The sequence below is a fragment of the Bacillus rossius genome, chromosome 1 (genome assembly GCF_032445375.1).
Source record: "Bacillus rossius redtenbacheri isolate Brsri chromosome 1, Brsri_v3, whole genome shotgun sequence".
Taxonomy (NCBI): domain Eukaryota; kingdom Metazoa; phylum Arthropoda; class Insecta; order Phasmatodea; family Bacillidae; genus Bacillus; species Bacillus rossius.
In genome coordinates, this window is record NC_086330.1 from 258,663,429 (window position 1) to 258,679,571 (window position 16,143).

The window sequence follows — 16,143 nt, forward strand, 5'->3', positions numbered from 1 at the left end:
CGTTGTGGTACACAGCAGTTTTCTAGCTGTGGTCGTTGTGATCAATTTGGCATTTCGGCGTTGTGGTGCGTCCTCGATTTTGTTAAAGGGATTAATAGTTTTCCAGATTAGTTTATGGGAACGAACTAATAATCAGTGTCTAAATCAAAAGTATTGTCATATAAATATATGTAACCTATTTGTTTAGGGTATTCAGTAGTGATGGTTCGAATCCCATTTTTCTCGAATCCGAATCTCGAATCCGAATCCCAAACAGTACCTCGAATCCACCCCTCGAATCCGAATCCAGTTCTCAAGGGTTAATTATAAAATAATTTATAAGTTAAGAGAAAAAATTAAACATTATGCAGAATTATTTAACCCTTTAAATTTTTATTTAAAAAAACAAGTATTTGACACGGTCTGGATCAAGACGATTCTGTTTTTGGTCACATATGTTTCCTGCAGTGCTGAACAAACGTTCAGAGAACACTGTCGCAGGTGGTGAACACAAATATTTTTTGGACAGTTTATGTAGCCTGGGTGAACACGCAGACTGAGTTTTCCAGTATTCGAGAATGTTTATTTCTGGGTTAACTGTAGGATCACGTAAGAATCTGGTCACTTCATCTATTGCTGTAGAATCCGACTTGGTGGATTTAAGGCATTCAGGCATTATCTGTGAGTACAGTGATTCATGTATCCACAGAAATCGGAAAACAAAATTCAACATCCGACGGAACAATATTTTGTAGTTACCAACTTGACATTTGTTTAAAGTCCCAAATGAAGGTAAATGCATTCCTGAAATATTTAATGGAAACTAAAAGGCGCCATCTTGGCTTCAATGGTTTTAGGCCATAAGAAATATTGTTGTGCGTCTTTTAAAATTAAGCCTCACTAAAGCATAATGATTAATATGCCCGAAGTTAAAAGTGACGGGGTGTTTTCTCTAGTTTGCCCATTAAAATTTTTTATATTAATATTAGTTATTTTTTATGTTGCTCAAAATGATTGGCTAACAAATTCATTGGTTGGCCATCATGGAATTCTCAGATAATACATATTTTAACGTTGGTAGTCTACACAAACCAAACTTGGTCCTAAAAAAATTCATAAATAGAATGTATCAGAATATTTAAAACTGAATTGCTATTAAAATAATAATTGTGTAATGTATTAATTTTTGTCATTAATTATTTCATTGTTATTACTACATGTGCGACCGTAAATGTGATAAAAGTCGGCATTAGTGTTGTATTACTAAGTAACAGATTTCTCGGGTAAAGTTATTTTAAAAAAAAAACAAGATTCATATTTAGTCTAGATCCTAAATGTGCTTTATTTTATTTTTTAGCATATTCTGAGAATACATATGTGATTTATGCCTTATTTAATGCCAATGTAGCGACAATGCATCCATGTTCATGAATATAAAGTAAGTTTCCCAAATCAGTACATGCTTCATAATTTTTTTTTATATAATAACGAATATAAAGTACAATACAGTAGAACCTTGTTAATCCGTGATGCGCTAATTCGGGAATCGGATAATCCGGGACGATTTAAAAGAGAAGAAAAAAAAGAGAAGTAAAAATTGTCAGCGCTTAAAATTAACGTCACGCGGGCCACGTGGGCCGCCAAACTCTGCAACGCTGTTTGTACTGACCCTTTGTGTCGCCCCCCTTTCAGCTGTCACATTTGTCACTCTTTTAACTTGAGGGGGATGTCCTGACGTCTGCTTCCCGTCTCCCTTTGTTTGTTTCCACCCGCCAACGCACGGCAGGCGCCTGGCGAGTGATGTGTCTGGCTGGCATTCGGCTGTACGATGGGGGGGAGGGGGGGGGGAGGTGCAAGGTCAGCACAATCTTATCTTTCTCTCTTCGGCTGTTGTAAATGACCGTGAACTAATGGCTAGACATTTTTAAGCCGAGAAACTAATTCGAAGACTGCCGGCCCTTACCGTGAACGGCCTTAACCCAGCTGCACGCCGGTGTCTGAGAAGCTTGACAAGACCTTCCGGGCTTTTAATCGCTAGTCCATGAAATTCGGTAATCCGTGATTATCTCGGTCCTGACCATCACGTATTAACGAGGTTCTACTGTACCTCAATAGGATGTGTTCCAAGGAAAATGTAAACAGGCCAAGTAAATTGTAAGCATTTAAGTTTTTAAAGTACTACATTTACATCAATGTTTTTCCTCGAATCCCGAATCTTTTCCCTCGAATTTCGAATCTTTCGAATACTAGAGATTCGGTGGGATTCGAGGATTCGAGGATTCGACCGGCCCATCCCTAGTATTCAGTAATGAGTAGGTTCAAGTAAAATTATTTAACTTAAATAATTTTAGATATATTTACGGAAACACTCGTTTTTTTTTGTTTGTTTTTTTAGTTTTTAGCACCGCTTTTGTGTTTTTAAGTGAATTCTAGCACCGCTTTTGTGTTTTAAAGTGAATTTTAACACCGCTTTTGGTAATTTTTAATGACGAAATCTGAAAATTTTATTTACCACTTTCAGGGGGCCCTAGCAATACATACTCAAAAGCAAAATCTTAACTACACATAGGCCTAAGCCATGAAAAGAACGAATGAAAATACTCAAAGCAACAGTTTTATGAGCAAATGCAGATAATATATTTAATGAACTACACTTTCTATTACCTAATGGTTCTTGGAAATCGGCATATTATCCTTTTTTCGGGCATTTAATACTCTGTGACGTTATCGCAACTTGAGAAAGAAGATTGTTCAGCTTGTTTAATATTGTACTTAATGTGGATGTTGCAATTCCCAGTTCCTTTGCTATTAACACGTGCGGGACAGTGGGGTTGGAGTCTCCCTTTTCATTAATGTCCAGTTTATCTCGCACAGATAATGCCTTACGTTTTTTACTGCGTTTTTCACCTTTTTTTTATGTACGTATTTCTTATTGAAGCACATTTGCAGCTTAATAACACGTAATTCTTTTTACCGTCAAAAGTAAATAAACGAAAAATAACGAGTCTGGTGCATCAAAGATTACAACGTATCATTTAGTATCGCAGTTGCTAAAGCTGGAACGAAATTTTCTCACTTTCTATGGAAAGATTTTGTCCACAGAGTTCTATCTAGTGGTAGTCTTACGAACCTTACCCGATCAAAATGTCCGAAACGTGAACGATAAAAATGAGACGTAAAAATATTGAATTTGCTGCTATAATGTACATACGTATTTGTGTGGCGGTAATTTATTTATAATTTTGATAACATAATAAATGTACACGTGTTCGCCCATTCTTTAACTATGCAGGGAAAACAATTTTTTTATTTTCACCAAACTGATCACCATTTTTGGCTACACGTAGCCTACCGAGGCCACTCGAATACGACTTGTTTATAATAATAACAGTGGACAATGGAGTAGCGTATTGCGGAGAAAAACTTCAATGTGATCCAGAAGAGATGTTTTGTGAAAAAACTTTTAATTATATGAAAATATTTGAGATCAATGTACATTATATCGGCAAAATTTGTTCGTGGTACACGGGAAAACCTATCAACATTGATAAAAGTTGTGCGCTATATCCAATAAATTAATACATAACCTCAAATCATTTTGCCGGGACTGAGACGGAAATTCACAATAAACGGGAATTCATTATAGGCGGGTTCACTATAAATGGGTTCTACTGTATATATCCTCGTGAGTTGATAGAGGTAATCCAGGTGTATAGGTACCTCATTGCTTCGATATGGTAATTTATATTCGAAGAATTAGGGTGTTTGTCAGTTGATGATTTTATTCCAACTGATATTTGTGCTTGGAGCATATGTGTTGCCTGAGCGTTGGTTTGGTACATTGTCCTAGAGGGACATACCAAATATTATGTACTGTGTGTACAGTTACTGTGTTGAGACACAGTTATTATCACCCTATTAGTCGAGTTCGACCATATTAGCAATGGATATACACGTGAAGTTTAAATAAAATTTGGCATAAGATGTGTACAAACACTATGTGACATATTACAATGTATAACTAATGCAACACACAACTAAATACTACATATAATTAATGGCCTAAAGATTAGTTGACAAATATCCTACTAAATGAACACACTTGTTGGTATGAGTACTTACAGTTTGATCCAGGCTACTGCCTTGCCCCTACCTATGCTTCTTCATCGTCTAGTAGTTAATAATGCACTTTAATTGGGTTCCCACAGGACACCCGAAACTATAAGTGGATATCAACTTCATCCACACTCTTATTAATAGGATGTAAAAACACTCCACTTTATATTGAGAAAAGAAGAAATGAAAGATAAAGAATTTTAAAGATTGTCTTTAATGAACAACTTTAAAAACATAAACACTATACACTAGCACTCAATCAAGAATATTTATCTTGAGGTTATTGTCATTATTTCATAGCTGAGTAACAAATAATGTCTCTTCTTGTAAATAAGTGTAGCTATTGTATAACATGTGATGAAGGAAAATATTCACATAAGATATGTGAAAAGCATATTTAATATGTTATTGAAAGCCCAATATTATTGACAAGTCTCAATTAAGAAATTGAATGTAATTATTTACTAGGTGAGGATATTATGTTGATAACATCCATGAAATATATTTTATTTATTCATCACCTACAACAAAGGTAAACAATAACATGTTGTTGTTATTGCAAAGTACTATGAAATGTTATTGTTGCAAATACTGTTTATTTATGCATTACATTATTTATTATTTAACAGAGTTATTATGTGTTCAATTAATGTTTATATTTATTATTAAGTTGTTATGAATTATTAATTTTATGAGTTTGAGGAATCTCGAGTCATTTAATTTATGTTAGATTAGGGGAGCAAGAGAAGAAGAGGGGTTAGTGATAGCATGAGGCACGATCACAGGACGCTGTATATTCATATCGCGCGAGTGATAAGAACTGTTATAGGACGTGTGATTAACGTGTGTGTGTGTTTTCTGATTGCCGACGAACTGAACGAGTTTTGTTGCGGTCCCCTTCGACACCGTCTGCAGCAGTAGATGCAGCAGCAGCAGCAGCAGCAGTAGTCCAAGGCACACGTATAGTCATGTGTTGGACATTTGACTCAGCAGCCCGTACCAGTTGGTACGACCCCAGCGAACACGCCGCAGACCCGGTGGGTCCGCATCAGCACGACACCACAGCACCCATCGTGATGTCATTGGTGACATCAGGTGATGCGATCATCGATGAACAGCACACTGGTCCAGCAGTCTTCACGACGTCGATCGCCTACAACAGTGTATTGTTGGCTGAACCGCCATCCCAGCACTGTGGTTTACACCGCAGTCGACCTCTCTGCTCAGCTGTCACTTACCATGTATGGAGATTGGTGAGCTGTCTTCTACATCCTTGCTTCGCCTAATCAGGTAACTGATACTCCACAACATGTAGACAGATCATGTTTACAAACAACAGTGCGACTGTCCAGCCTACGAAGTGTAGTGTCGTTTCGCAAGAGAATAACGTTTTTCAACTTTCATCGCAATGTTGCCAACTTGTGAAGTAACCAGTTCCAGTTATTTGTTTTAACGATCTAAATTGAATTTAACTTTTTGGACAGTGAAATATAAATTTATATCGGGAGCGGCACTGTAATACTACAGTATTATCAGACTAACTGAAACTGTTTGTTATTGTTTTACGTTCGAGTTTAATACCGCTTCCCAATACTTTCGGCAGTGTTTTGTTTTGTTTCACGCATGGCGGCGCGCGCAGCTCGTGCTGCGTCGTCATGACAACTGCTAAAATAAATAATTGCGCGGTGTTTGGAACAGCTTTAACGAGCCTATGCTTGATTGATATTGACATTTCATTGGCTTCATTAAAAAGGACGCTAACGTGTCGCGGCCGTGATTGGCCCTTTTTAATTAACAATTTAATTTCGGCAAGAGAGAAGAAAAGAGTGGAAAATGACGCCATTTAGTGCGTGTGGTAGTGTATTCCCTCTGGGAATATTTTATTCGTGGCGATGCTAATTTCGGCGTTATTGGTCTGGAAATTACGTCAAAATACTGGGCAATATTAATTGACGCCCTGTAATTGAATGTAGAAGAATCGCATTCAATTCACGTGAGTGACGAAGTATTTTACGAACGACCTTAATCATCCAGAGTTAAGGTATGGTCTGCATCATCGCTATATAATAAAATTGAAGTAAATTTTACCGTCAACGTATGCGAACTGTAATTGTATAAACTTTGGATTATCATAAAATTAGTTGAACATTGACTTTCGGCGATTAACGGCAAATTTACTCACATTAGCACAAACTATATGTACACAAGTCCAGAAGTCTTTAGGTTAGGCGTTTCATGCTCGAGCAAGCCGGAGCAAAACCCCAAAACTTTTACTCAGTGAACAATTTCAGGAACTTTATTTATTTTGTATTATTTTATTCAAGAATCAGGTTATCTACGACATCCCATAGACTTTATTTAATATTTGTTTGTTTGGTTATTATTTCCATGACTCGAGGTTTCTCATTATGGTTAAAACAATAAAATAAGTCTTATTGTGTTATTTTGTTGTTAATTCTTGATTACCTCTGGCGCCCTATTATTAATTCCTGGAATAACGTTCCGAGTAATAAAAAAATGGAAAATCTTAGTTTCATCAAGTACACGTTTGTGTACAGAGGATCAATTATTGTTGCTACCTGATACTTAAACACGATCTTCAGAGTACATAGGGAACTTCTCCATAATAGTTTGCATTAATGTTTTGGCAAAAATAGTACCCTCAATTCGTTTTTCCTTTCCAATAATTTGTTGCAAATGATTCTGAATGCAGTGCAGTACTGGAATAACCATTGAACAAGTTGGATATTTGTCACCACTCATCTATTCAGTTGCTTTTTTGAGTGGTTGAAGAATTTCAACTAGTCCATGAACGTGCCTCCACTCATTTGCATTGAGCGAGCTGATTTCACTGTTATTTAGTGAGCTAGCAAGCTCAGCATTGACAGCATCTTGGATTTTCACTAACCGCACTAACATTAAGTAGTCGCTAGACCACCTAGTGTTTACGTACTGAAACACTTCAAGTTGCTGCATGTTCAGTTGCTTTTGAAGTGTGTGCAGACGTTTACGTGCAGAGCTGCTCCTTCTGTAATGCCCTACAATACTTTTGCACTTGCTCAGCAATGAAGTTACACCTGGACATCTTTTTTTCGCTGCATTTATAGCTAGCTGCAGCATATGCGCAAAACAATTGCATCCAATAAAATCCTTGGAAACACCTGCAGTGAAATTTGGCCCGTTATCAGTGACACAGTAAATGGGTATTGTGGAGTCCACTACAGGAATACCCCAAACTTCAACTGTTTTTACTAGGACATCACTGAGATTCTGAGATGTATGAGATTCATTCATTAGAATAAGATCCAGTGTCAGAGATTTATATGAAAAATTGCTGGTGAGATAGTGGCAGGTTACACTGACGTAACTATCTGTAGCTCTAGATGTCCATCCATCAGTAGTTAAACTCAAGGACTGAGGTGATGGCAAATCATCAGCAATAATGAACTTCATTTTAGAACTACACTCATCGTAAAGTTGTGGAATGTAATGTGTGGAAAAAATTGTTCGACTGGGAACCTGATAAGAGAGGAGCAACATGTCGGTTTGACATCAAATCTTTAAACCCTTGTGATTCAACAAAACTGTATGGAAGCAAATTATCTATTAGCATTATAGCAATGCTCTTAGTTATACTCTGAGCTCTAGGATCAGTTGAGGTCATCTTTGCCTTTTTGGCAAATACTGTTGATGAGTATGAGATTTATGACTTTCTGGCAAAGCTGTGCGTTTTTCTTTGACATCAATGTAATCCCTTCACTTGCTTGGATGGGTTTTTAGATGTCCCAGTAGTGTTGATGTTGTGGCTGAATCAAAAGAAACAAAATGCAGGTTGTATTTGCTTAAAAAAAAGTTTTTTTTGAATTTTTTGCTGTAGCAATTTAAGTAATTAAATTAGGCCTACTTCTGGGGTAATCCTTGACATCAAAAAATTCTTATTGATTTTACTACTAGCAAAGTAAAACATTAAAGAATAGTTTTAAAATCAGTTTTACAAATTGACTAAAAAAAGGGAAGGAAAAAATGAAAATTTCTAAAACATTGTGATTAAAGTCAATAGTTATGTAGCTAATTAATAAAGAACATTTTAGTACAATGTTTAATTATTTTGAATAATAAACGTAACTTACATAAGGGTGTTTTCAGAACCTTTCTGCAAGTTTTTTTATCATCACTCCTGTTAAAGAACAAATATATTACATTCACCGGCATACTTGGAGACTGTTTGCTTGTACTGGGGATAGGATTGTCTTCATCATGATCACGCTTGCGTCCAACCGATATCATGTACATTATGTTTAGTTTTTTACATTAACAAAATCAGTAGGTATGCTCCAAAACGTATGTTAACCTAGCGGATAAAAACACTATCAACGCCGTGTCTCGTGTACTATGTGCGTACGGTAAAAAAAAAAAAAAACCTCCCGCCATTCCGTAGTTTTAATGTTAAAACAATGCTACGTTGATACATCGAAAACCATATATTAAAGGATTAGGAATAATCTTTATTGTGAAAGGAAACAAAATATATATATAAAAAAAAAGTATCCACCACTATTTATTCACATTCCGTTTAGCCTTATTTTTGGTTAAGATCATAAGGTTCACTTAACTTAAATATTTTCGGACCACAAATAATTAAATATTTTAACTTCATCAATGCAATCATTTGTAACTACCCAAAAACTCTTTATTGCTGAAACTGAAAGTAACATTTACGTAATTTAATATTGAGATAATTCTTTGGACGCGCACAATCACATGAGATGCTACCAGGATGGCCAACCGATGCTATTAGAAATCTTAAGACTTAATATTTTTAAAATGTATAAATATAATTCACAAATATATTTTTTTGATATGTACATTAAGTAATAACCACATTATTTTTATGTGTTTAGAATGAAACAAATATTTATGTTATTACTTATTACCATTTCATTAGAGCACGACGCAAATGTGCTTTTTTAAAAATCATGTCACATTGGCCAACCTGCATTAAATTGTTAAAATAAGATGTCGCTGCCGACCGTCGCCGTAGATATTATTTAAATTATTTTTGCTTATGAAGTAACAAAAATACGGTTCTAAACTCTGTTTTACTGTAATAAAGTAATATTATATTTACGCCAATCATTGTTATAATATTGTTGAATGAAGCCTCTAGATAATTGACATGATTCCTTCGAAAAATATTCTTGGTGTTAACTTCGAACCGAAGTCGGCAAGCTCCGATTCAACTTCGACTTTTTCGAAGCTTCGAACACCTCTAGTAGTTTATGCTAAATGCATAAAGGTATTTTATTGAAAAAAACATAATTTTTGAATTTAATTGACTACAGAAATTAATGATGGGAAATATTTAAGTTTTAAAGGCTTTTTTTTGCGAGTAACCTAGTCACGTATAGGCTATTTTTTATGAAACCACAAAACACCGAAATCCGTAATTTTTAAAACGAAATTAACAAAAATATAAAACCATATTTTCCTGTCCCTATTAATCACCAAGAAACATGGAACTTGAACAATCCTTCAGCTCCCCACTGAGAGGTCTGTGGGAGGCAGGAGTAAACTCAGTGAAATCCCTCTCTATATTGATTGTGGTTTACCAGTGAGGAGCTGTACACCCTCATGATGCAAGTGCAGGCAACCTTGAATTTAAGACCACTATGTGCTCAGTCCCTGGACCCGAACAATTCATCAGTCCTAACACAGTAATTTTCTTGTATTGGGTCCCCAAAGAAAGATGCCACAGCCAGATCTGTCCCTCATTCAGATGAATCAGTTTCCTGATGACAACTTACACAACAGGCTCATTAGGCCTCTTGGAGTAGATGGTATCACTACTATCTTCAGCTATGACCAAAACACAAGGTAAACTTCCACTGAGTCATTGCTGGAAGCTTGGCTGTGTGTAGAAGAACTATCCCGGCCATGACAAAGTTGTGAGAGTGGCACAGGTGAAGAGACAAGGCATGATTGTATGCCCAGTAGTTAATCTGTGTCCTCAACAAGCCAATAATACTTAAGGTGGACGGGATGTTGTGTGAACTGTACAGTATGAAAAGTTTAAATTTGGCACCATTCTCCTAGCGACCACTGAATGCATGGCAAATTGCATTGAGTTAGTTGCCATCATTGGATGTGCAGCTATGCTATACAATTATTTGTCTTCCTTCTGGAAGTTAGCTTCTACCCAAAAAATAAACTGTAATACCACTTATAATTTATTACTGTATTTTGCAGATCGTAACTATTTTAACAATGAAAATCATATTTTATTTACTAACCTTTTTTTTAGAAGTGTTTCTGCTTAATAAGCCCAAAATTTTTTTCTAGAAACATTGTTTTACTGTGAATCGGAAAATCACCTTCCTCACATATAAAATGAGAATTACCGCACATCACACATGACATGTGTATTCCCACCTCCACTTAAAACTGCCTTACGGCTTACTGCCAACTGGCTAGTGGATGCGGAGCTCTTGACAGAGCATTACCATGCGGCTGCGAGGTGATGACGTGCTGCATCGCCTGTGGCTGGCTGACCACCACCAGCCCTGGAGCCAGCAGGCCCGTCGGGGGAGGCTGTTGTAGGATCAGGTGGTTCTGTGGGGCAGCCTGGTGCTGCTGTTGGTGCAGCATGGCCTGCAACACAGGTTTAGGTGTACACCTACCATTATTTAACAGATTTTTGGCATTGTACATGTAATTTAATTGTGTGTGGTTCTCAATTTATTAGTTTCATACTAACAATGTAATTATTTTGATTATATTGTAAACAATAGCACAAAAAAAAAACTTACACAGCTTTGTTGGATGTTCGGGTAAAGATTTGAGATTTGGTAATCATGGATGACTGCTTAGATTATAGTACAGATTTTGCTTAAGGAAAAATTGGATTCGCCCCATCCCTAGTATACCATGCATGAAAATAGTCATACACCGATTCACCTAGAAATAAATATTTTGATTCTCGTGAAGAAAAATTGACTTTACCAATACTAGTAACAATCAAAATGTGGCATCAAAGAATCAACCAGCCCATTTATAGTAATAAAATATTGGACCACAAAAATAGTGCATATAATGCCAGAAAGTATATGATTGTTAAAAAAGAGATTTTACCAATGAAGAAAAAATCTGTAAGAGGGAGGGATGAGAATGAATAGATATGCTATCTTGGGTTCAATGGTTTTAGGACTATAACAATTTTCTATTATTTTTTACCGATGCTGGAGTGCTGGTGAAGACTGGAAGACACATCTGACAACATGCGTTATGTTCGTTAATCCTTGCTCCTCCCTTCGCCCGCTGTAGTGCTGTGTTTTCGGTGTTGTGCCCCCTTCCCTTGAGCCCTGAGTGAAATCCCAAATATTGATTTAATGATCTGCAGGGCTTCACTTAACCTCATTCTATTGCGGTTGAAGGTTCTCGTGAAATTACTTCACCTGCTGACACTTTCCTATGAAGCTCATGGAAGCCTTCAGTTCCTTACCTTGTGATCAATAGTGTGGGTGACAGTAAGCTTGTCAGGGATATTGATCTTAGGTACGCAATAAGTTCTGTGTTTGTATTTGAGTCTATGCGGTATCGGGTGGCGATACCACATAATAGCTGTCCTCCCCATTCTATTTTTTTGTTAAAATTTTGTTTTGGCTGCCAACTTCTAAATTTCTGTTTGGCAGTAACATTTTTTGTTCAACTATTTGGTTTTCTGAACTTTTTTCTTGCTTAATATTTCCATTTGGCCACGTTCTAAGATCACAAACATCAACTATTACATGTTGGTACACCCATTCATTTACAATGTAACTTTCCCTTCTGTTAACTGAACAGGGGTGACTGCACTGTCCTATTCGTGGACCTAACTGTTCGTCATTCTGACCAGTTTCACTTCAAATTTGCATTCACTATTGCATTGGCATTTGTAATAATATCTGTTCCCTAGGTCACTTACGTCACAACTATGTACGACTGTCCCTCAAAGTAATACTGTTTGATTTACTTGGTTTTGAAGTAACAACGCCACTAAAGTACACCATAAAATGAAGTGCAGTGGTCATAGATTAGAAGCAGTGCTTTTTTATTTACATGAATATTTATTTCTGTGTGTGCACAATAGCAACAGCACTTGCATAGCATTAAATACAATGCCACATACTAATGATCTCACAAATAAAAAAAGACTATCTTATATTACCTTAATTGCTTCCTTCATTACTTATTTACTTTAGACAATTTAATATAGTTCAGTGGTTTAAATTATGCAGAAATATCTTAGATTCCCAAGTGTTCAGCCAATGTTTATTTTATGCCATCCCTCATGTTAGCAGCAGCTCTGGTGAGAAAAGTCAGAAGCATTGAGGGCAAGTTTACCTCATGCCTACCAGTATTTACCTATTGGAAAACCATTGCAGACACACATTTACTGAACAGTAGGGAATTACATTAACAGGTTAAATGATCTTTCTAATCTCTAATAATAGAAAAAGATAAGTATATCACCTACAATAATAACATTCAAATTTTGTGACTCAGAAATGTTGGTAGCACCTACTTAGGAATGTTATGCCCAAGCTCTGTTATATAAACAATGTGGTTCATTAATTTTTTTTACACTTTAATGAAATTTTAGTAGTGTGATTTCAAAATGTTATTCAAACGTTTTTTTAAATGTACTTCAAATGTATTTATACATGCATTAGTATTGTAAATGGATTAAAATGGTGGTCAGCAAGCACATTTACCTAATTGGAGAACCAATTATTTTGATTGGCATATACTCTTGAGGAAAAAAAAAGTATTCAATTAGTGCTGTTTTTATTAGCACTCTTTCCCCTGGAATGAATTAAAGTATTATGTATTACATTGAGAGACAGGTGAATTATATTGTTATTGCCTCTAAGTCACTTGCTGCTGATGCTTTACTTCTTTGTAGTCAGAACCAAGGCCGCAACCAGGTATTATTATCAATGAACATATTTATCTCTGTACTTGGTTGAAGGGTTTTGTATAGCAACACATTTGGCTACTTCATGTTATGTCATACTTTTAAGTCTTGGTATTCCTACATACTTATCTTTGAACGTTGCAAATAGTGTGATTAGCACAAGGTACACTTGCCCCTTTTTCCAGGCTATATGTTACCATGTTTAAGTATGTTGCTTGTAAATACCTCTTTTTTATTACAGGTAACAATTACTGTACTTTAATTTCAATTTATATTCCCATCACACAGCAATGTTAATGCAATTGGTGTTACGAATTCCATTTGTTAAATAAAGATAGATAAGTCTGGAAATTTTTGAGCCGAGTCGAGTTCAGTATTCATAATTTCGAGTCAAGTTGACACAATTTTCACTTATTATTATTTACTAGAAACAAACTCAAGTAGTTGAAGTTTTTTAATGTAGTTGTAAAGTATTAAAATCAACCATGTAGAAAATTACTAGTATATATTATATTTTGGTCAATGTTGAACGTATTATTGTGGCATTTTAGAGGCATGAAGCAGTATCAGTGCTATCTTAAGTTTTCTCAACAGTCTCAAAAGCCAAAAAACCATTGACTTCAAAAGATTAACTTTTATTCACTAAGGAAAACTAAGTCCAAGACCCTGACTTATGGAAATTTAATTAATGAATGAATGAATTAATGAATGTAATTTTGTTTGTGTGACTTCTTCATATTATTTAAAATAGTCTGTAATAAAACCTTGGGTCAGTACCAACATAACCTCTCAAATTACTGCTATATTCAAACAATCCAGCAACCACTAACAAAGGAAACCATTTACATAAGTATGATTTGAGTATTATTTAATGTGTAGGAAATACTAGTACAGTAGAGCACCCCTCAACTGGAATCATTGGAGGGAGGTCTATTCCGGTTATGGGAAAATTCCGGGTAAGGGGAGTTGCGGTAGGGAGGCAAAGAAAAAAGCCATTACATGCTGCACATATTAACTTATATGTATAGCCAAAGTTGTACCGTAAATATTTTCCACAGTTATAAAACCATACAATAAAAAATATGTAGATCTACTTACGTACCGTTTTAAAAACGTGCCGGGTCGTAAAACTCCGAGCTGGTTGAATTACTTTCATTCTAGCAAGCTGGCAAGCGGGAGTTTCTTATCTCTATGGGTGGGTGCGTGCGCGAGCGAAGAGGACGGTGAAGAGGGTTCGGGGGAGGTAGTACGACTACAGCTGCAGTGTTGTGTTACTTCTGTGTTGACGTGCTAGTGATTCACACTTCCTGGAGAGTGTATAGTCACTACCCCGCACAGTTTACATTTCATATACACAAGAATAACACTTCAAGCATCTCGTTTAAAAACACAGAGATAGAGAAATTCAGGTAAATGTAGACTGTTTAACCATATTTTAACGTATAAATATGTACATCATACATATTTGTAAACTAAATTATTGTCTACAAACTGAAAGCATCACACGTTGGAAGTAAATGTTACTCGCTATCACGTGTGTCGGCGTGTATAGTGGGAGTCGGTGTACATACTCTCGGGATGGCCGGAATTTTCCATTTACTTGAAATAGTGAAACAATAAAACTACTTACAGCATAAACATCTTTATAGTAATTCACGTCCGACACGAAAACCAGCGGTGTATTTACGCAATGCGTGGGAAAGACTGGCTATAATTAGCTCTCTGACAGACGTGCGTGCGCGCGCGCGACTACAAGATATGTACAGACAGGCAAAAGCCAAAACGCCTCGTTCCAGTGCGGAAATGTTTTGGAGATGTTTTGTAATGTTTTAATTTTTTTGGAAAATTAGTTCCGGATATCGGGAGTTCCGTTTGTGGGAATTACGGTTGAGGGGTGCTCTACTGTAGTGCTATAAGTAAATGGCTACCAATATAAAAACAAAAGCTGAATATTTCTTTCATAAAAGTGGCAAAATGTAAATGCTATATCAGTATTCACACAAACTCATTTACAGCCCTACAAACTATATGAAAACCTTTTTGCAAAATAAATATAAAAGAAGTCTAAAAATAAATTGGCATTTCTCTGCATGCTTTACGAGAGCACGAACCCAAAGCCTCTCGCATGAAGAACCGGTGTGTGAATGACTATGGTATGAAGACTGAAAAATGCAACTGTGTAAAAGTCACCAACAGATTACAAATAGCTAGTGATTCTTTCAGGAACATGCACAATATGCAGAGGTTTCAGTTTTTATTGTCCGTTATATGTAAGGGCGCACCAGTTGACGTTTTCTTGTTGTGATACATTTCATTTGATTGCCTTATCTTAAAGCGATAAATTAATTTGCTTTTTCAGTGAAATTATAACGTTGTAACTACGAACATAAATGTTGAAGCAGCTGAAGCAACAAACTAAGAATTATTATTTTACACTATATTGAAATATTTCGTATACCCTATTTTATCGCATAATCGCAGCATTATGTTTTTGGTCCCGCTATTAGATTCTGAGCACTTTGTAAAGGTATTTTTCCCCAATAAAACAATGTATTTTAAAGTAAAAATTTAATTTATTCGGACATTACCACTTACTTATTTAATTAACGGAAATACAAAGTTATCTAGCGTGTAAATATTCTTTTAAAGACGTTTTTAAATGTTATAAACTTTATCTGTTCGTCTGTGTCGCCTCGGTGTACTGCTTAAAAAAATGTAGCCAGTGCTAGTTGGCATCATTCATGTTTGATTATGTTGCTTCACGTATAGAGCACGCACACATAGTCAAATATCGATATCGATATCTCGCCGATTGCATGCAATCGGCACTCGACAGAGACATTTGATAGCCTGCACTCTTTCATGGTATGTGTATACGACAATAGTTACGCGTTAGTTCACGTCACAGAGATTCAAGTGGCTCGTGTTCGGGTCACAGATTTTCTTTTTATATTTAAAGTTGAAGAAAAGTTTTTGTTGTATGACTTATTAATTTAAATTTTTTGGCGTGCTTTTGAATAATCCAATTTTTTTAAAAATAAACCTATTTTCCATGAATGGGTTTTGTTTTTATGAATAACTTAACCTAACAAAAT

The 16,143-nt window shown here is 35.9% G+C and overlaps 1 protein-coding gene across 8 annotated transcripts in view; it reads right to left on the bottom strand.

Annotated features, from left to right (window-relative positions):
• Nucleotides 1–16,143, bottom strand: part of LOC134527514 (trithorax group protein osa-like) — a 251,358-nt gene that overhangs the window by 91,540 nt on the left and 143,675 nt on the right. For all 8 annotated transcript variants that reach the window (XR_010074209.1, XR_010074208.1, XM_063360249.1 and 5 more), the window contains one exon: nucleotides 10,596–10,743. Coding sequence is in view for 6 of the 8 variants with exons in the window: in XM_063360249.1 (XP_063216319.1) it covers nucleotides 10,596–10,743 (148 nt within the window). In the remaining 2 variants the exon portion in view is untranslated. The remainder of the gene's footprint in view (nucleotides 1–10,595; nucleotides 10,744–16,143) is intronic.